The 22686-nt window shown below is 40.4% G+C and overlaps 1 protein-coding gene and 1 pseudogene across 8 annotated transcripts in view; both read right to left on the bottom strand.

Moving 5' to 3' along the window:
* Tpx2 (TPX2 microtubule nucleation factor) overlaps positions 1 to 22686 on the bottom strand; it is a 48949-nt gene that overhangs the window by 7141 nt on the left and 19122 nt on the right. For all 8 annotated transcript variants that reach the window (XM_042694683.1, XM_042694680.1, XM_042694687.1 and 5 more), the window contains 9 exons: positions 21632 to 21758; positions 17160 to 17288; positions 16435 to 16557; positions 15151 to 15272; positions 13234 to 13385; positions 7620 to 7779; positions 6320 to 6461; positions 4285 to 4501; positions 841 to 936 (listed from right to left, as the gene is read on the bottom strand). In XM_042694683.1, the coding sequence (XP_042550617.1) occupies positions 841 to 936; positions 4285 to 4501; positions 6320 to 6461; positions 7620 to 7779; positions 13234 to 13385; positions 15151 to 15272; positions 16435 to 16557; positions 17160 to 17288; positions 21632 to 21758 (1268 nt within the window). The remainder of the gene's footprint in view (positions 1 to 840; positions 937 to 4284; positions 4502 to 6319; positions 6462 to 7619; positions 7780 to 13233; positions 13386 to 15150; positions 15273 to 16434; positions 16558 to 17159; positions 17289 to 21631; positions 21759 to 22686) is intronic.
* Positions 17513 to 18813, bottom strand: LOC122120439 (annotated as a pseudogene).

Here is a 22686-nt window from a genome sequence, read left to right as displayed (position 1 = left end):
CGCTTGCCTTGCATGCCTGAGGCCCTGGATTCGATTCCTCAGCACCACATAAGAAAGAAGCCGGAAGTGGCGCTGTGGCTCAAGTGGTAGAGTGCTAGCCTTGAGCTGAAGAGCTGAGGGACAGCACACAGGCCCAGAGTTCAGGCCCCACAACCAGACCAAAAAAAAGAAATTATGCATTGACGGAGCTCCAGTTGCGCAATTGGTTAGCGCTCGGTACTTATAAGAAATTATGCATTGTCCCTGAGTTCTTGTGTTTTAAAGGTAGTACTCTACTACTTAAGCCATGGGTCCACTCCTGGGGCTTGAACTCAGACCTGGGCCCTGTGCCTGGTCCTTTTTTTTTTTTTTTTGATCGGCCATGGGGCTTGAATTCTTGGCCTGAGCACTGTCCCTCAGCTCTTCAGCTCAAGGCGAGCACCCTACCACTTGAGCCACAGTGCCACTTCCGGTTTTCTGGTGGTTTATTCAAAATAAGAGTTTTACGTACTTTCCTGTCTAGGCTGGCTTTGAACCATGATCCTCAGATCTCAGTCTCCTGAGTAGCTAAGATTACAGGAGTGAGCCACTGGTGCCCAGCCTGGACTTTTTTTTGTAGTTAACTGGAAGTAAGAGTCTCCTGGACTGCTATCTTCAGATCTCAGCCTCCTGAGGAGCCAGGGTTACAGGCATAAGCCACCAGCATCAGGCTTATATCATTCTTTTGTGTTTTATTTTTGTCTTTTGCTTTTTGTATCATTCTTAAAGACAACTCCAGACAATTGTGATTGCCTTTGATTCAATGTTAAGGCTTAGCTTGCTTATACACAAGGTAAAAAGGCTCTATTCCCAAAGAATCACCTCATCTTCTCTTGTAGGCATCCGGACTCTGTTCTTCAATGCAAAGGCAGGTGACTTAGGAACAGTAATTGGAAGTACCTTCTTTTCAGGAACACCCTAGAAGGAATATGCAACTCAATCAGACATCCCAGAACAACCTCCACTAGGCTGTGTAAAAGATTACAATCCTTTTCTTAAGGAAAATTTCATGTATCGTGTCAATAGATCCCTCCACTCCCAGGCCTGCAGAAGTGACCCCTCTCATGGATCCCAGATCCAGATGCTCCGTTGCTTTACAAAACAGTATATTTGCATATAACTTATACACATCTCCTCATACTTTAAGTCATCTCTAGATTACTCATAATCCTAACACAATGTAAATGCAATGCAAATAGTTGTTTTAGGGAATACTGACCAAGAAGAAAGTCGGTGTATGTTCAGTATGAATGTACTTTTTCCCAAGTATTTTCTGTTTATGGTAGATAGATCTAGCCAGAGATACAGAACCCACAAAGGGCAGACTGTATATACAAAATTGATTATACTTCTGGGAGACAGCAAAGGAAGGCATGACATTGTCTAAAAAGAAATATACTTTTTTTCTTGTTGTTGGTCATGGGGCTTGAACTCAGGACCTGGGCACTATCCTTGGGCTCTTTTCTCAAGGCTAACACTCTACTACCACTTTGAGCCACAGCTCCCCTTCTGTTTTTTTTTTTTTCCTTATTGCTTATGTGGTGCTGGGGGATCGAACCCAGGGCCTCAGGCATGCAAGGCAAGCACTCTACCACTGAGCCACCTTCCCAGCCTCCCCTTCTGGTTTTTGAGTGATTAATTAGAGATAAAGGTCTCTTGGGCACTTTTCTGCTAGAGCTGGCCTCAAACCTCCATCCTCAAATCTCAGCCAGTGTAATCAACTTAAATTGTGTAACTCTCTGGCTAGACTATGAGTGCTTACTTTAGGGTGGGTACTGTTTTATTACATCAAACTCTAATGCCTCAAACAGACTTTGATAAGTATATGCTATTCAGTAAGCATTCTTTAAATGAATCTAATAAATGAGAATTTATACCTTGAATTCTAAAAGGACACTTATTTAATTCTAGGAATGCTACAACTGCTTAGAACGGGTTTAGACTCTCCTTGGAGTGATTTTTGTTGTAGTTGTTGGACATAGGACTTAAACTCAGGGCCTGGGCCCTATCTCTGAGCTCTTTTGCTCAAGGCTAGTTCTCTACCACTTGAGCCTTAGTGCATTTCCAGCTTTTTTGAGTAGTTTATTGGAGATAAGAGTCTTAAGGAGTATAATCCTAGCTACTGAGGAGGCTGAGATCTGAGGATCGCGGTTCAAAGCCAGCCCGGGCAGGAGAGACCGTGAGACTCCTATCTCCAATAAACCACCAGAAAACCGGAAGTGGCACTGTAGCTCAAGTGGTAGGGCGCTTGCCTTGAGCTGAAGAGCTGAGGGACAGCGCCTAGGCCCAGGGTTCAAGCCCCATGACTGACAAAAAAAAAAAAAAAAAAAAATCTCAATCTTTACTTTTAATTATTTATTTATTTTTAGACAGGGTCTTACTGTGTAGCCTCTAACTCCTGTTTCAGCCTCTAGAATGTTATTATTACATATTCAATCTTCACTTTTTTTCTTTTTTTTTTGCTAGTCCTGGGGCTTGAAGTCAGAGCCTGGGCACTGTCCCTGAGCTTCTTTTCCTCAAGGCTAGCACTCTACTAACTGAGCAACAGCACTGCTTCTGGCTTTTTCTGTGTATGTGGTACAGAGGAATCTAACCTAGGGCTTCATGTATGCTAGACAAGCACTCTACCACTAAGCCCCACTCCCAGCCCAATCTTTACTTTCAACTTAACAAAACTATTTCTGCCTCTATTACCTTGAACCACTCTTAAGTTTTAGTTCCAAACATCTTTAGACTAGGTTCTAAAAGCAAGTGAAAGCTAGGTGTAGTAATAAATGCCTGTAATCCCAGGACTAAGGTGTCAACTTCTTTGTCTTAAAAATGGGAATAAGCCAGGCATTGGTGGCCCATGCCTGTAATCCTAGCTACTCAGGAGGCTGAGATCTGAGGATCACCATTCAAAGCCAGCCCAGGCAGGGCAGAAAAGTCTGTGAGACTCTGATCTCCAATCAACCACCAGAAAACTGGAAATGGTCCTGTGGCTCAAGTGGTAGAACACTAGTCTTGAGCTGAAGAACAGTGCCCAGTATAATGATACAGAAAGTACAACTGTTAGAAGTGGGTACTTTGGCTGGGAAGATTCCATAAAAATTTTTCTGGAGGAGAATGGGGGAGGGAAAGTGGGAGAAAATGAGGGAAGGGGCAACACTGTTTATAAAGAAATATACTCATTACTTATGTAACTGTAACCTTTCTATACATCATACCTTTACAATTTAAAAAAAAATTCTAATAGACTTTGGCCTGTAGTACATGTGTTTCATAGTAAAAGAGTGGCAAGAGCATTATGTCTAGAAGAGGAATATCATACACAAAACTTTCAAGAAGATACAGTAATTATTTCTAAGTATAATAATTTTTTAGTTTTTATTTATTTATTTATTTGGTCATGGGCTTGAACTCAGGGCCTAGGCACTGTCCCTGAGCTTTACTACTCAAGGCTAGTACTCTACCACTTTGGGCCACAGTGACACTTCTGGTTTTTTGGTGGTTAACTGGAGATAAGCGTCTCACAGACTTTCCTGCCTGGGCTGGCTTCAAACTATGGTTCTTAGATCTCAGCCTCCTAAGTAGCTAGGATTACAGATGTGAGCCACCAGTTTATGACTTTTTTAACACTAGAAAATATTAATCTCAGAATATGAACAAAAATAGGGCCTCAAAAGTAATATATTGTTTTAGTTTTACCAAAAAACACATTTACCTCTAAACCAAGCACCCTCTCCCCCTCACTCCCCCCAAAAAAGAGTAAACTAGGCATGGTTACATATGCTTATAGTCCCAATTGCTAAGGAGAATGACACAAGAGGATCTCTTGACCCCTTAGGCTCAAGACCAGATCAAGCAACGTAAGACCTCCAAAAAAGTGCATTAATGAACAATAATGGTAGGATGTATATAGTTTACATGAAAATAATGCAGTATTTTATTTAAAGGACTTGAACATCTTCAGATTTTGGGATCTGAGAGGTAGTCCTGTAACCAATTCCCCACAGACACTGAAGGACCATTGTGTAAAAACGAGTACAGAGCAGTTCCTGGAACATGACAACATCACAATCATGACAACTCTACTGCACACTGTCAATGTCAGTTCAAATGTTGCCTCTTCCGTAAAGTACCTCCTGAATCTTCTGCAAGATATCATTCCCTGAATTCCTATACCTTAAATTTCCTTCTGTTATGTCTTATCACCTCCAGCTACTAATATAATAGTGCCCTGTGCATAGTATCATTTGAATGTTTCAGAGCCTCAACTATTCTTACCACAACATCTTCCAAAATCTTTGTAGGGCAAGGTTTGGAATGAAACTCGAAGTGTTCATCCTCTGATTTCTTCTTTGAATCTCGCTCCTGAATTCTTTTCTCAATTTCTAAATCAAAGCCAATAGGCTGAGTAGGCGGTTTCACGGGGGGTTTCTTGGGCAAGATGGGCCCACCTTCAAGAATTCTGGGATCAAGTTCCCGTGCTTTGAATTTGTATCTGTACGATGGGTGTTTAAATGACAACCACAAGAAGAAAAAGAAAAAAAGAAGACTAAACAAATTATACCAAAACCAAAAAAATATTATTAAAATAACCCTCCATGGACAATACAGTTTCTACTTTCCCTACTCCAGATGGTCCCAATAGCTCTACTAATTTCTTGTTTTTTCATATCCATACACTAAATCATTTTTATTTTTTGTTTAAGGTAGTACTTACGTTTGAACTCAGGGACTCATACTTGTTAGGCAGATACTCTACCACTAAAACCATACACCCCAACTCATTTTGCTTTCATTATTTTTCAAATAGGGTCTCGCATTAATGCCCAGGTCAGCCTAGTCCATAATTCTATTTGTTTTCTATATAGCTGGGATTGCAGACATGAGACACTGTGCCTGGCCTTGTTTCCAGTTTTGATACTAGTAACAATGCTACACAAATATTTATAGATAAATTTTGTGTATTTGGGCCAACTTAGTAGTAATTCACTCTAAGTTTATAAAGATTTCTATGTATGTAATATTTCTAATTTTAAGCTTTTATTTTTTGCCTGTATAGGGGTTTGAACTCAGAACTTCTTGAATGATTTGTCTTTCTTGCTCACAGCTGGCACTCTGCTACTTGAGCTATGCCTCCAATCCGGCTTTTTACTGGTTATTTTGAAGATAGAGTCTCATAGATCTTTCTGCCTAGCTTAGCTTTGAAGTAAGGTTTACTTGAGCTCTTAAAAAATGATCTGGTATTTCTTATCACCTTTTACATGAGTTTGCTCCATTGCAATCAACTAATGAAAGAGATGGCTTTAAGTTCCTCACTAATACTCTCTCTGAACTCTGAAGTGTTCATTCTACCTCCATTCATAGAAACAAAAAAGGGCTTGGGATGGTGATGGTGTATCTCTGATGGCTGTTCTTCACAGCTGTAAACAGGTCTTAGCTCATAATTATTTTTTCATAATTTCATTAAATTCTGAGTTAATTTCCCTAAAAGATTAGGGTTTCTCTTTATGGTAGAAGTTCCCCTTCTCAAAAAGAAGGACAAAGGCTGGGTGTAATGTATATACATATAATCTCAGTACTCAGGATGCTGAGGTTAGAAGATTGTGAGTTCAAAATCAGCTTGAGCTACACAATGAGACCTATCAATAAAATAAAATAAAATAATTGTGACCAGCTGGGCGCTGGTGACTCACGCCTGTAATCCTAGCTACTCAGGAGGCTGAGATCAGAGAATCGAGGTTCAAAGCCAGCCCTGGCAGGAAAGTCCTTGAGAATCTTATCTCCAATAAACCACCAGAAAACCAGAAGTGGCGCTGTAGCTCAAGTGGTAGAGCGCTGACCTTGGGCTGAAGAGCTGAGGAGCTGAGGGACAGTGCCCAGGCCCAGAGTTCAAGCCCCACAACCAGCCAAAAAAAAAAAAAGAAAAGAAAAGAAAAAAGAAAACTCTGACCTACATAGAATAACCCCAAAGACATTCTTAGATTGGAATTTAAGGGCTGGTAATATAGCTCAGTGTTATAGTACCTGCTTAACATGCATAAGGCCCTGAGTTTGATCCCTAGCATAAAAGAAAGAAAAGAATCAGATTTGTAGTTATCTTGTTCTCTCATCTCTGCATTAGATTACCAGTTTACAATCTAGGACATCTGTATACTTCCACTTTAAGTCTTTTCACACTTTCAGTCTTTTCACAGGAGCAGAGTTACAGATTATAGAACCCAAAACTTAATGTCACAAATTTTCATGAAAAGAAAAACAGCAAGAGAAAGCAAGCAAGTATTATAACTCTTCCTCAGACAATGCCAGGACTTACTGTTGTAATTTCTCAAGCTCCTCTGCTTCCTGCTCAGCAGTACTTTTGCATGTCACAGGCCTTGCTCGTAATTTTGTCTGCAGTATAGGAGTCTGAGGATCTCTGGAGATCTTGGTCACAGATGACTTGGAGGGTAAGAGGCCTATAAAATGGAGATCACAAATAGGCTGAGATCCAATAGGCAGATGAGAAATGAATAAACAAGTCAGAGTACCTGGAGCTCTATGTTCAGCTCACTTGTATCAGACAAATGTTCATTTCCTTCTTGTCACTCTTTGGTGAAGGGTAGGTAGCCTCTGGGTAAATTTTCCTGCCACTTTCTAAATTTAAAATCTAGTCATGTCTAATAGGTTCCTTAGTATTATTGCACATCTGTACTTTCTACTGATACCACCACCTATTTTACTTGTTACTGACAAGGTTTTTAATTCCAGTTTTTAAACATAAGACCTTCAAAAAAAAAGTAATAGATTTGAAATTTTTTAACTTCCTAGAAGCATCTATATCAAAGCATCAAGAAAGAATACTACTCACAGAAATTCAAACGATAAAAGGTAAAAAAACTATGTGAATGCACTAATATTAAGATCATCATTGCTACTCATCACTCATTTATCTAAACAGGGACAATCCTCTCAATTTTCCAAAATATTTATAATGATTCCTTCAGTAGATCAGCCTATATAACAATGAAAGATAAAAACCAAATCTAGGCCCTTGTGACTCAGGCCTATAATCCTAACTACTCAAAAGTTTAAGATCTGACAACTACAGTTCAAAGCAAGCCAAGGCAGAAAAGTACTTGAAACTCTTATCTCCAATCAACTACCAAAAAGCTGGAAGATGTGGCTCAAGAGGTAGTACACTAGCATTGAGCAAAAATTAAAATTAAAAAAGCTCAAGGGACTATTGCCCAAGTCCTGAGTTCAAGGTCCAAAATCAGAAACAAAACAAAAAAAAGTTAATTTTTGGTGGTTAACTGGAGATAAGCGTCTCACAGACTTTCCTGCCTGGGCTGGCTTCAAACTATGGTTCTTAGATCTCAGCCTCCTAAGTAGCTAGGACAGGGACAGCGCCCAGGCCCAGAGTTCAAGCCCCAGGACTGACCAAAAAGCAAACAAACAAAACAAAACAAAAAAACAACTTTCATTTCTCAGACTTATTTTCTCTTATTCTTTAGAATTCTCTCACCTGTTCACCACCAAATCTGCAAAATCACCAGCATTTCCACCCATTCCCCTCAATTTTGCATCTTCCTTTCAAAGAACAATCGTTGCCATGCTATTTGAATGAAACTTACTAAAACCTTCCTGCTTGCTCCTCAAATGATATCTTTTATGAAAGGCTTCAACCTGCTGTGCAAGGGGCACATATGCAGAAGCTGCTTCATCAAATGTTCTCTTCTTTCCTTGGGACAGATTGAAAGGCTTAATAACAGTACATCCCTTAGTCACTCCACCCTGTAAAGAGAAGTTATTCCCCACATTAGATGTTATAAAAGAGTATAAATCTACTACAAGCCACATATTCAGCACAGTGATCAAAGTAAAAAGAACCTATATAACGTCCAAGATCCCTATGTTCCAAAGTTTGTCAATCCTTACACAAGGGTTAGAAGCAGTCTAACACTTAAACAGAGGGTGCATTCTGCAATACATAGCCAGTTTTTCCAAGAATGTCAATCTTTTAAACCAAACAATAGCAAACGTTCTTAGAATTTAAAGAAAAAGAAAAAACTGCAATGGCAGAAAGGTATCCCACTCCTAATCCACTAAAAACAAAACAAAATGAACCAAAAATCCCAACAGCATGCTTATGGGTCATACCAGTTTAGGCAAATATCACCTAATTAGAATCATTCATTTTAATAAAATTGGTCTTTGGGGGGCTGGGAAGATGGCTCAGTGGTAGAGCGCTTGCCTTGCATGCCTGAGGCCCTGGGTTCGATTCCTCGGCACCACATCAGGGTTTACAACTACAGAATGTGAGTTCAAGGACAATTTGAGCTACATAGTGAGGCCCCCACTCACTGGTCCCAACACCCAGAGTTCCACTTGTGAAATCATGGCATACATTACTATTTGAAACCTGCTTCTTCATAGTAGCAAATACCACCCAGTTTTCTGCAAACAACATAATTTTGTCCTTTCATTCTTTTATATGGCCAAATAATACTCTATTGGATATGGGTAGCACTTTGTTTTTGTTGGTCAAGAGACTAGAGCTTGGGGCCTGGGCACTGTCTCTGAGCTCTTTTTCCTCAATGCTAGCACTCTACCACTTTGAGCCATAGTGTCACTCCTGATTTTCTCGTGGTTAAGTAGACATCAGAGTCTCACAGACTTTCCTGCCCAGGCTGGCTTTGAACCATGATCCTCAGATCTCAGCCACCTGAGAGCTAGAATTACAGGTATGAACCACAAGTACCCAACATGTAGTACATTTTTTTAAATCAATTATCAGCTGTTAGGCACCTAGGCTGGTTCCACATCTTGGCTACTGTAAATAGTGCTGCTATAAATATGGGTGTGCAGGTTATGTGATTTATATTCCTTTGTATGTATGCCCAAGAGTGGTACAGCTGGATCATATGGTAGTTCTATTATTATTTCTTGAGGAATATTCATATTGATTTCCATAGTGACTGGACTAATCACATTCCCAATGACCGTGAATCAGGGTTTCTTTTTCCCCACATCCTTGTCAGCACTTCTTTTTTTTTTTTTTTGGGGTCTGGTCGTGGGGCCTAAACTCTGGGCCTGGGCACTGTCCCTCAGCTCTTCAGCTCAAGGCTAGTGCTCTACCACTTGAGCCACAGCGCCACTTCCAGCTTTTTTCTTTTTTGCTTATGTGTTGTTGAGGAATCAAACCCAGAGCCTCAGGCATGCAAGGCAAGCGCTCTACCACTGAGCCACCTTCCCAGCCCCACCACTTGTTTTTCTTAATGATGGCCATTCTGCAGTGGATGAAATGGAATCTCAGTGTCATTTTTATTTATATTTCCTTTATATCTAAGGATATTGAACACCTCTTCATGTATTTATTAGCCATTTGTATCCTTTTTTACTTTTTGGCTATACTCAGGATTTGAACGCAGGTCTGGAACTCAGGGCCTTGTGCTTGTTAAGCTGATATGACACTGCTGAGCCATGCCTCCAGCCCTATTTTTCTCTATTTTTAAGATAGGGTCACACTTTCCAGCAAGGTATATGCCTGACCACCATCTACCTATTATAGGCTTCTCTATAATTCTGTACACTGGAATTACAAGTGCATGCACCACTACATCTAGCCTTCCTCCTATGGATATTTTATGATTGGCCTAGCACCCTGATCCTCCCAATGTCAGCCTCCATGTAGCTTGGGATGATAGATGCACAGTGATATGTCCAGCAATGAATGGGTTGAAGAGTCTTTGTGAACTTTTCTTCCAGTGCTAAACAGAAATACTCTATTCTCAACCTCCTAAGTAGCTAGATTACAGGCATGGGCCACTAGTGCCCAACTCTGTGCCTCTTCTTTTGAAAACTGCCTATTTAACTCACTACCCATTTATTCAATATTTTAAGCTCTTTATATATTCTGGATATGGAGTTTGTCCACTGAATAGCCAGGAAAGATTTTTCTCACATTCTGTGGGTTGTTGTCTTTTGATTCTGGTAACTGTTTTCCTTTGATGTACAATAACTTCTCATTTTAATGCATCCCATCCATCAATTCTTGCTCTTATTTTCTAAGCTATTAAAAGTCCTATCTGGAAGTTGTGCTTTTGTCTATTTCTCCTAATGTTTTCCCTATGCTTTCATGTAGTAGTTTCAGTGTTTGGGGTTTCACATTAAGGTCTTTAATCTATTTTGAGTTATTTTAGTACAGGGTAAGACACAGATTCAGTTCCAGTTTTCTGCATTTGGATATCCAGTTTCCCCCAACACCATTTGTTAAAAAAAAAAATCTGTCTTTTGGCTGGGTACTGGTGGCCCAAGCCTGTAATCCTAGCTACTTAGAAGACTGAGATCTGAGGATCAAGGAAGGAAAGTCAGTTAACTCTTATTTCCAATTAACCATCACATAAGCCAGAAGTGGAGCTGTAGCTCAAGTGGTAGAACACTAGCCTTAAGAGCTCAGGGACAGTGTCCAGGCCCTGAGTTCAAACTCCAGGACCAGCACACATATTAAAAAAAAATGTATATCCAGCATATATTTTTTGCTTTGTAAAAAATAAGATGTGTGTAGTTCTGTGGGTTTATTTCTAAACCTCTTATTCTATTCCATTAATCAATCTATTTTTTGTTCTAGTACCATGCTGTTCTTGATACTATGGCTCTCCAGTATAATTTCATGTCAGATACTATGATTCTTCCAATATTGTTCTTTTTGCCCAGGATTACTTTGGCTATTTCAGATCTTTTATGCTTCCATATGATTTTTTTGGGGGGGTGGGGGGGCTGGTCGTGGGCCCTGAACTCTGGGCCTGGGCGCTGTCCCTCAGCTCTTCAGCTCAAGGCTAGCACTCTACCACTTGAGCCACAGCACCACTTCTGGCTTTTTTCTTTTTGCTTATGTGGTGCTGAGGAATTGAACCTAGGACCTCAGGCATGCAAGGCAAGTGCTCTATCACTGAGCCACCTTCTCAGCCCCTGATTTTTTAAAGCTGATTTTTCTATTTTGGTGCGGAATGGCACTGGAATTTTGAAAGGGATTGCACTGAATCTGTAAGAGTAGTTATAGCCATTTTCACAATTTCTCCATCTCCTTATGTGTTTTATTTCCTTTTCCAATATTACTCATTTTCATTTAGGTGGCTTTTATGTCCTTAAATTTATTCCTAGGTTTTTCATCCATTATTTCACTTATTATCTACTTTTTCTATTGTGAATGAGACAGTTTCCTGTTTTCTTTCTCTGCCTTATCATTTTTAGTATATAGAAAAGCTACTGATTTAGGGTTGGGTATGTGGGCTTAGGGGTGGTAGAGTGGTTGCCTAGCATGCATGAAGCCCTGGGTTTGATTCCTCAGTACCAAATAAACAGAATAGGCTGGAAGTGGCACTATGGCTCAAGTGGTAGAATGCTAGCCTTGAGCAAAAGAAGCTCAAAGAGAGTGCCCAGGCTGTGAGTTCAAGCCCAAGGACTGGGGGAGAAAAAAGCTACTGGTTCTTAAGTGTTGATTTTATAAACTGATACTTTACCAGAAGTATTTATCAGATCTAAGAGTTTTTTGGTACAGCGTTTAGGATCTTTTAAGAAAGGACATGTCATCTGTAAATAGGGATAATTTGACTCTTCCTTTCCTATTTATATCCCTGTTACATTCTCTTGTCTATTGCTCTGGCTAGGAATTCAAGCACTATTATTGAATAAAGAGGGGAGAGAAAAGGTATACTTTGTCTTGTTCCTAATTTTATGGGTTTTTTTTCTTTTTGGGGGGGGGGGGGTCTGGTTGTGGGGCCTGAACTCTGGGCCTGGGCACTGTCCCTCAGCTCTTCAGCTCAAGGCTAGCACTCTACCACTTGAGCCACAGCACCACTTCCGGCTTTTTTCATTTTGCTTATGTGGTGCTGAGGAATCGAACCCAGGGCCTCAGGCATGCAAGGCAAGCGCTCTATCACTGAGCCATCTTCCCAGCCCCTGTTCCTAATTTTAGAGGAAATGGTTCCAGGTTTTCTTGTCAAGAACTCTTTAATAGCAGAGGTATCTGTATCTATAATTTGTCAACATAATCTTATGTGTGTTGTATTTTTAAGTTTTTTCTTTTCTTTTCTTTTTTTTTTGGTTGGTTGTGGGGTCTGAACTCTGGGCCTGAGTGCTGTCCCTCAGCTCTTCAGCTCAAGGCTAGCGCTCTACCACTTGAGCCACAGCGCCACTTCCGGCTTTATTGTTTTTGCTTATGTGGTGCTGAGGAATCAAACCCAGGGCCTCAGGCATGCAAGGCAAGCGCCTTACCACTGAGCCACCTTCCCAGCCCCAAGTTTTTTCCTTTTTGGTGGTAGCATTGGGGTTTGAACTTCTAGCCCTGAGTTTGCAAAGCAGGTAATCTACCACTTTAGCCATTCCTAGCCCTTTCACTATTGTGTTTATTTTTCAAAGACTTGCGTTTCTCCCAGGCTTGCCTTAGACTACAATCCTATCTAAAGCTCCCATGTAACCAGTATAACAAGTATCCACATCATGCCCAGTTTACTTGTTGAGATAAGATCTTATTAGCTGGATGCTGGTGGCTCATGCCTGTAATCCTACTCAGAAGGCTGAGATCTGAGGATCACAGTTCAAAGCCAGCCAAAGCCAGCCCGGGCAGGAAAGTCTTGAGACTCTTATATCCAATTAACTACCAGATAACCAGAAGTGGAGCTTGGGCTCAAAGTGGTAGAACACTAGCCTTGAGCAAAAGAGCTCAGGGATAGCGCCCAAGTCAGGAGTTCAAGTCCTCCCCCAAAAAAGATAATTTTTTGTCCTCCTGATTCCTACAGATGTGAGTTGTATATAATGCACAGCCATATATATATTTGGGGGAAGGACTGATGCAAGGGCTTGGATTTAGTAGTTCACACGCTCACTGAGATTGCTTGCTTACAGCTACCACTTGAGAGAGGCTTTTTGCTAGTTAATTGGATATGGAGTCTTGAGAACTTTATTGCCCAGGCTGGCTTCAATCTTTGATCCTCTGATCTCAGACTCCTAAGTAGCTAGGATTACTGGACTGCTGTCCAGCCTTATATACATTCCTAATTCAATTTGCACAGCACTTAATAAGATGGTTCCCAAAGGGTTAGAGCTGTTTGTCCAAAACTGCAGCTTACAGAGAATTTTTATCTACCTTAATTCAAACTACAGGCTACTTTCAATTACACTATCAAATGCTACACCTGAATCCTACCAAATTAGCAACAAGACAATTCATTTAACTGATCAACTTACGGGAGAAGGAGGATGCTTTCGAAGTTCAGAGGTAAAGTTTATTTCCTTATATTCCTCCTGGTTCTTAGGATGCTGTTTAATTCGCTCATCTGTGCGGAAGTGGAAGTCAACAGGTTTGGTGACCTGGCTCACTGATTTCTTCACATGTTGCCCTGAGTGTGGAGCAGAGTAAAATATACAAAAACATTAAGACCAGAGAACAACTGTTAGTTCATTTTTCCTGGAGTCATTTTAGTATTTCTGTTACCATGGATCTAACTTTATTCACTAGTGACCTGTAACACAAAACTTGAAACACAGTTGGGGATACTAATAGATACGTTCATGAATCTTATTTGGTGTGAGCCTTTTGGTCAGATGTAAACTAGGTAACACAGGGAGGAAAGAATCTCATTTCCCAGATACAGTCAGAGCTCTGGAAAGACAAGTCACCAGAATACTTTTGGTACAAAAAGTGTGTACACATACTACATGTATGCACATACTACGTGTGTGTGTGTGTGTGTGTGTGTGTGTGTGTGTGTGTGTGTGTGTGTGTGTGTGTGTGTGTGTGTGTGTGTGTGTGTGTGTTGCTAGAGATCTAATCCAGGGCCTCATACATGCTAGTTAAGTGTGTACACATACTACATGTATGCACATACTACGTGTGTGTGTGTGTGTGTGTGTGTGTGTGTGTGTGTGTGTGTGTGTGTGTGCTAGAGATCTAATCCAGGGCCTCATACATGCTAGTTAATTCCAGACAAGTCTTGAACTACATTCCTTAACCGTATGGATTGACTTAACCCTATGGACTGACGTAAAAAAAGAAAACTAAACTCAGCCTCTCTAAGAAGCAAATTCTATCATCTCCATGGTGCTTTTTTAACTGAGTAAGCAGAATTTTAGAGTTCTGACAAAAACAACTCTATGCCTCCCAAAGCAAAGCAGAATTGTGACAACTTCTCTCATTATACTTTTCCTCGGTAACTACAATTGCCTCAGCTCTCTTTTCCTCAACCTTTAGGACAAAAGGGATTTATTGAGCCACCTGCCTCAGGACAGCTCTTTCCCTTAACAATATTTCTCTATTAAATATTTCTCTTGCTTTATTGCATTAAAAAAACAAAAACAAAACAACAACAAACAAACAAAACGCTAAATGCTGGCGGCTCATGCCTATAAATCCTAGCTACTCAAGAAGCTGAGATTGAGGGGCTAGGAAGGTGGCTCAGTGGTAGAGCGCTTGCCTTGCATGCCTGAGGCTCTGGGTTCGATTCCTCAGCACCACATAAGCAAAAAGAAAAAAAGCCAGAAGTGGCACTGTGGCTCAAGTGGTAGAGTGCTAGCCTTGAGCTGAAGAGCTGAGGGACAGCACCCAGGCCCAGAGTTCAGGCCCCACGTCCGGACCCCACCCCCACCCCCAAAAAAAAGAAGAAGCTGAGATTGAGATGAGGCTCATGGTTCAAAGCCAGTCTAGGCAGAAAAGTCCCTGTGGGACTCTTATCTCCAATTAACCAATCAAAAACTGGAAGTGGCACAGTGGCTTAAGTGGTAAGGGGCAGTCTTGAGCACAAAGAGGCTCAGGGACAGTGTGCAGGCCCTGAGTTCAAGCCCCACAACCACTAACAATAACAACAAAAATAAAATAATTTTTAAAAAGTCTGACCTGTCCTATTACTTTATCTTCTGCCTCAATACTAATTCCTCTTTTTCTAATATGAAGAGAAAGAATGACTCAAGAGGTAGTGACAGATACTGTTTTACCAATATCATTGGAGTATAAATGGAAACTTCATTCAGTCTTTTAAATAAACTAATCTTTTTATATGGCCCTCTAACTGAGAAGGCCTTTTTTTAGACCTTACGGACTCCTAAACTCACTACCAAGGTTTTAAGAAGCACTTCTCATAAATTAGGTTCAACCACAGCCAAACTGACCTGCTCCTTCAAGAGCAAGCTTCTTAAATTCTTCATTTTTTTTCCGCATCTCCATCACTTCCTGCTGCATTTTCAATGATTTCTCTAACTCTTGCTCCTCAGTACTTTTTAGAACCTTCTGCCTGAAGAGCAAAAGAGGAGAAAGAGGCTGAATGATTCAGAATAATTTAAAAGTTATTATAGGCAAGAACCAAGAACTATAGATTGTTTTGTTTTTGTTTTTTGTTTTTGTTTTTGTTGTTGTTGTTGATCCTGGGGCTTGAACTCAGGGCCTGGGCACTGTCCTTGAGCCTCTCTGTACTCAAGGCGAGCCCTCTACCACTTGAGCCACAGCACCACTTCCAGTTTTTCTGTTCATGAGATACTGAGAAATCAAAGCCAGAGCTTCATGCATGCTAGGCAAGCACTCTACCACTAAGCCACATTCCCAGTCCCTTGACTGTTTTTAATCTATGAAAAAATAATAATCAAAAGCAAAAAATAATTGCTGGGCACAGGTGGCTCACGCCTGTAATCCTAGCTATTCAGGAGGCTAAGATCTGAGGATTGCAGGCAGGAAAGTCCAGGAGACTCTTATCTCCAATAAAACACTCAGAAAACTGGAAAAGGTGCTGTGGCTCAAGAGGTAGAGTGCTAGCCTTGAGCTGAAGAACTGAGGGACAGTGCCCAGGCCAAGAATTTAAGCCCCACCACCGACATTTAAAAAAAAAAAAAAAAAGGCAAAAAATATTAGCCAGGGCTGGGAAGGTGGTTCAGTGGTAGAGCGCTTGCCTTGCATGCATGAGGCCCTGGGCTGGATTCCTCAGCACCACATAAGCAAAAAGAAAAAAGCCCGAAGTGGTGCTATAACTCAAGTGGTAGAGCGCTAGCCTTGAGCTGAAGAGCTGAGGGACAGTGCCCAGGCCCAGAGTTCAGGCCCCACAACCCAACCCAAAAAAAAAAAATTATCTAGTACACATACGAGATTAGATTTTTCATCTTCTACCAGTATTGGAGCTTGAACTCAGTGCCTAGCCACTGTCTCTGAGCTTTCTTTGCTCAAGGTTACCACTTTACAACTTGAGCCGCAGCTCCGCTTCAGGCTTTTTTTTTTTTGTCAGTCATGGGGCTTGAACTCTGGGTCTAGGCACTATCCCTTGAACCCTCTTGCTCAAAGTTAGCACTATACCACTTTGATCCACAGCTCCACTTCCAGCATTTTCTGTGATTAATTGCCCAGGACATTTTCCCAAACTCTAGGTGCATTATAATACAAATATACTGGTTTGTATTCTAGTCCTTTACCTTAGAGGTGGCACACAAGTCAAAGAATGTTTGCCCTTGGCTTTCTCTGGGGAAGATCCATTCTTTTTGGAAGTACCTTGAGCACTGTCTTCATTTTCCTTTGGCTTCTTTTCATTGTGAGACCTTGAGTTCAAAACAAAACAAAACAAAAAAACACACAAATTCCTTAAAGCATATCATACACCACCCTCCTCCCCAAATAGACTACAAAAAGCTTAAATAGCCTCATTTTTAGGATAACTTGCATGCTTCTACTATAATATACTCCCAAGATACTCATCAGATCATACACAACAATGCCTCTACTAAGTAAACTGTGAGAAAGCCCACAGGGCTCCAACTGGGAGCTATGCAGTGGTGATTCAAGAAGTACAGAGGGATTCTAGTTGCTCATCATCAAATTACAAGCAGATAGTTAACTAGATGCTAATAACTATTCCATCCCTTTCTATTTACTAAAACCCAAGATATTTTACCTAGTTCAACAATATATTTTACCTAGGTCACTAAACTCTCTTCCAAACAGAAGGCCCAAGTATCAGGCTGGACAACTAAGACATAATTTAAGGGTTTCTGGGGAAAAACTCATTTTAATATGAATTCTGCCCCATACAGCAGATGTACTCATTTGTAATTTTCCTATGTTCACTCAAAGGTATAAGTCCAGGATAGGTCTATAAGGCACAAGATGCCTGCCTTTACAGTAAGAAGTTGTGGCCACATACACTTTCATTTTCTTGGAAGGTGGAATTTCACTGATGACGACAGGTGTTGAACATCTCTTTGCTTTCATTTGAATCTGGCATTTTTCCTTCTGCTCCAAATTCTTCTGAGCAGAGAGTCTAGTAGATCTTCTATAATAGAGTAATTGACAAAATTTATCTCATAATGAATACATCTTCTGTAGATATGTTCTTCAAAAATGTAAAATTGGTCCAACTACAAAGGGCTATAAAAAAGTTTAGTATTATTATCTGTATTTCAGAAATCTAATCTTCTTAACAGTATTTTTTTGTTTGTGCTGAATCATTTTTAAAAACTTTATTTGAGGCATTTTATTATATAAAATTAGTACTCATAAATTTATATGAACTTAAAATTCATTATACATTTACTTCATTTTTTAGCTTGACCTTCTAGTAAATCTTTAGCTTCATTGATTTTGGCTGCTATGTAAGGCGATCCTCCTTTGTCTGGGTGATTTAAGAGCATAATTTGTCGATGAGCACCTCTTATCTTTCCTTTATTGGCAGTAGGGCTTACACTTAGTATTAATGCTGCTTCCTGTTTTGTCATTTTGGGTTTAAATCCACCTTTTGTAATAGCCACTGCTGAAGGCAGATTTTGGTAGGCTTTGAAAAACTTGTTTTACTTGAGGCTCCATATGCTTCATGGCTTGTAAAACGTAATGGCCTATGTGGAGAAAGAGGAACCCTATTAACACTGCTGGTGGGAATGTACACTTATACAACCACTTTGGAAAGCAGTCTGGAGGGTCCTTAGAAAGCTAAAGATTGACCTCCCTTACGACCCAGTCATACCACTTCTAGGCATCTACCCTGAACAACAGGAACCAATATACAAGGACACGTGCACCTCCATGTTTATTGCAGCACTGTTCGCAATAGCTAGGATATGGAAACAACCTAGGTGCCCCACCACAGATGAATGGATCCAAAAATTGTGGTATCTATACACAATGGAATATTATGCAGCCATTAGAAATGACAAAATAATGGCATTTGCAGGGAAATGGATGGAGCTAGAAGGAATCATGTTGAGCGAGGTAAGCCAAGAACGAAGAGACAAACGGTACATGGTCTCCCTCATAAGTGGATGCTAAATCCAAAAGGTTAGTGATACGACAAAACTAACAGGACTTAAGAAACAAAGAACTCCCGCTCATCTGGTTGAACCACTACTAAATATCCTCATGCTGCTGATCACAAATATGGTATATAACATGTGAACACTGTTATATATTACAGACTATGGTAGACAATTTGCTCCAGGGAAGTTAGAATGAACTTGTGACTTTGAAATTATGTAATCATTTAATCACAATCAAAAAAAAAAAAAAAAAGAACCTCGGGGAAGGGAGGGAGGGAGGGGATGGTAGGGGGAAAACAATGGAGGGGGTAACAATGTTCAAGAGGAAGTGTACTCATAACCTCACTCATGTAACTGTAACCCTCTGTATAGTAGCTTTACAATAAAAAAATAAAATAAAAAAAAAAACAAAAACAAAAAAACGTAATGGCCTGAAAATCCTGCAGCAGCAATGGTCAGCCCAACTGCTACCACTGTACTGGCCATGGCTCCGTGAAGCTCCCCTGCCTCCACCGGGAGCGTGTTTCATCCCCGCCCAGAGGCCTCACCCTTCACAGGGTTGATATTTTGGTATATATTACACTCCAAGTTTTTGGGGCTGAGAAGGTGGCTCAGTGGTAGAGTGCTTGCCTTGCATGCATGAGGCCCTGGGTTCAATTCCTCAGCACCACACCACAAAAGCAGAAAAACCTGGAAGTGGCGCTGTGGGCTCAAGTGGTAGACTGCTGGCTTTGAGCTGAAGAGTTCAGGGACAGCATTCAGGCCCCATGACCAACAACAACAAAAAAAATACATTCCAAGTTTTTGAATGCATCTGTATACCTGTTAATTTTTTTTTTTTTTGGGGGGGGGGTCCGGTCATGGGGCCTGAACTCTGGGCCTGGGCGCTGTCCCTCAGCTCTTCAGCTCAAGGCTAGCGCTCTAACACTTGAACCACAGTGCCACTTCCAGCTTTTTTCTTTTTGTTTATGTGGTGCTGAGGAATCAAACTCAGGGCCTCAGGCATGCAAGGCAAGCGCTCTACCACTGAGCCACCTTCCCAGCCCCATCTGTTAATTATTTTTGTTATACCAGCTAATTTCATAACAAGCTTTTAGAAATATGTATAGTTTGTTATTATAAAGATGATGTAGAGGGGCTACCATTTCATAAGTCAGGTAATAAGTACATTTCTTTTTGGACAATGTCACCCCTTCCTTGGCTCTCTTCCATTTTTTTTCCCTCCCATCCCCACCAAGAAGTTTTATAGATTATTTTCAACATAGTGTCCAGTATTACTACTGCATTTGTTCACCATTTGTCCATTTCTGTGCCCCCATCAAGAAGACAAAACAAAATAACAACAACAACAAAAAAAAACCTTCTTGTTTCCATTTCCTAAAATTCATTTCAATAAATATTATTTTATATGATCAGAGGCACAGAAGCATTGGGCCTTTGTGTATCCTCCTCTGGTCTTACTGTATGTGAATGCCTACAGTCCTCTGTATTTTAGATCTAGCTTCTGCATATGAGAGAAAACATGTGCTGTTGGTTTCTCACAGCCTGGCTTACCTCACTTAAACACACTTTAATCTTGTAAAAAAATAGAAAAAGAATGTTAGAGCAGGGAAGGGAAGGGAAAAAAAAAGAGGGGAGAATAAGGAAAAGAAAAAATAAAACCCAGTACTGGTGGCTCACACATATAATCATCCTAACTATCTGGGAGGCTAAGAACAAGAAGATCAAGGTTAACCAATAGCTGAATTAAAATATTAAGTAGTAAGCCGGGTGCTGGTGGCTCACGCCTGTAATCCTAGCTACTCAGGAGGCTGAGATCTGAGGATCGCGGTTCAAAGCCAGCCCGGGCAGGAGAGACCGTGAGACTCCTATCTCCAATAAACCACCAGAAAACCGGAAGTGGCGCTGTAGCTCAAGTGGTAGAGTGCTCGCCTTGAGCTGAAGAGCTGAGGGACAGCGCCCAGGCCCAGAGTTCAAGCCCCACGACCGACAAAAAAAAAAAAAAAAAATATTAAGAAGTATTTGAATAACAGTTGGAAATGTAGCTCAGTGATAGCTCATTTTCCTACCATGCAAGACATGGGGCTCCATCCCCTGCATGAATAAATTAATACATATAGAAGTACACAAATATTTAAAAGACATAAAGTAGAAACAGAACAATAACAAAAAGTGAAATGTATTAATTTTATATCTATGTAATTATAATGAAATATATAAACTTAATATTACCAATATTAATTATATTAATATATTACTAAAGAGCTAGTGATATATTAATTATAGTACAAAATAGTAAAAATGAACTATAAAACTTTTAAGCAAAAAGCCACGATTATTACACTGGATATAAAAGCAAGATCTTGCTAAAAATATAACAAGATAGACTAGCCAGGTGCCAGTGGCTGACATCTGTAATCCTAACTACTCAGGAGGCTAAGATCTGAGGATTATAGTTCAAATCCAGCCCAGACAGGAAAGTCCATGAGACTCTTATCTCCAATTAACCACTAGAAAATCAGAAGTGGCCCTGTGGCTCAAGTGGTAGAGCACTTGTCTTAAAGCTGAAAAGCCCAGGGACAGCACCCAGGCCTAGAGTTCAAGACCTACAATGGACAAAAAAAAGAAGAAGATAGACTAAAAACCCATGGCAGGCTGAGCATGTAGCTCAGTGATAGACTGTACTCAGTACATCAGGCCCTGGTCTCAATCTCCATCCAGCACCATAAAAAAATTAAACAATACAAAGATAAAATAAATGGAAAAAAATAGGATGAAAGAGGAAAAAACACAAACATTGCCATTAAAAAGCTTAATACTGAGGAACAAAAAGAGACATTTTACATGAGAAAAATATAAAAATTATATCCAAACAAAGCCTTTAGATCATGCTTGAATTCTGGTTCTGAAATGAATTTGCCTTGGGCAGGCAACTTAATATCTATAAGCCCTTATCTATAAATTAAGCTTATGAACTGCAATTCATAAGTGTTAAATGAAATAACAAAGAATCTTACCAGCCCGGTGCTGGTGGCTCACACCTGTAATCCTAACTACTCAGGAGGCTGAGATCTGAGGATCACAGTTAAAAGCCAGCCCCGGCAAGAAAGTCGGTGAGACTCTTACCTCCAATAAACCACTAGAAAACCAGAAGTGGCTCTGTGGCTCAATTGGTAGAGCGCTTGCCTTGAGCTGAAGAGCTGAGGGTCAGCATACAGGCCCAGAGTTCAAACCCCACAACCAACCAACCAAAAAAAAAAAAAAGAATCTTAGATATAGCATGAACACCAAGAAGGCAATCTGTTGAGTTGATACTTTCCTGAACATTATTATACAAACAACTTTTGAGCTCCTAAAACAATCTTACCTCTGAGGCTGGGCTGGAGTATTTTTTGATATGGCTCCCTCAAGTTCCAACGAAGAGCAAGCACTTGATGGAACAGAATGTTCTATAATATTTTCTTTTTCTGCCTCTTTGTAGTAAGTGTTATCAACTGTGGGAGAACAAAAACTAGTCAGCACTCAAATTCCAAAGAAATGAATTCAAAAGGAGATGTGTGTGGGTATACATATATAAAACTTAATACAAAACTCTAGATTGAGGGGCTGGGAAGGTGGCTCAGTGGTAGAGTGTTTGCCTTGCATGCATGAGGCCCTGGGTTCAATTCCTCAGCACCACATAAGCAGAAAAAGCCAGAAGTGGCCCTGTGGCTCAAGTGGTAGAGCGCTAGCCTTGAGCTGAAGAGCTGAGGGATAGCGCCCAGGCCCATAGTTCAGGCCCATGACTGATAAAAAACAACAACAACAACAAAACAAAACTCTAGATTGAAATCATATATAGATACATACATATATTTCCTTCCTAAGCAATGAAGCCCTTAGTTCCAGTAAAATCTTACACAGAAACTTTAAGTCATTGTATTCTATTTGATGATAGAGATCACTGGATGCAAAACAGCCTTAAACTGAAAGTGGTTGTGCAAATAAGATACTATTGCAACCCTTTTAAATTCAAGAACACAAAGACTGCAACAGAAAATTTACCACATTGAGTGTTATCCGCTGATTCTGCTACCTGCGCGAAACCTCAGGGTTCTTTAGCCCATCATGCCTCAACATGGAGAGCTGGTATGGGGATAAAGCCCTGCCATCAAAAGATGTCCGTTTCTCCTACTCTCATCTGCACTACAGAAGTATAAGCAACCAGATCTATTGATGGTTAATTGATTTTGTGACAAAAGCATGAAGAATAGCAATGGGAGGGCCCAGTTGTCATGACTGAGCAGTTGAGCATTCAATCACCTTCTCTAAGAGAAGCAGTGACATTCTATATATTAAAATCAGCAAATCAACATAAAGAAAGTTGGCAGGCAACATATACACCTGCATATATATTTATATTTTCCTTATATTCCAGTTTAG

The sequence above is a fragment of the Dipodomys spectabilis genome, unplaced genomic scaffold (genome assembly GCF_019054845.1).
Source record: "Dipodomys spectabilis isolate Male_0828 unplaced genomic scaffold, ASM1905484v1 ptg000175l, whole genome shotgun sequence".
In the NCBI taxonomy this organism is placed as follows: Eukaryota; Metazoa; Chordata; class Mammalia; order Rodentia; family Heteromyidae; genus Dipodomys; species Dipodomys spectabilis.
This window is presented reverse-complemented; position numbering and strand designations above follow the sequence as displayed.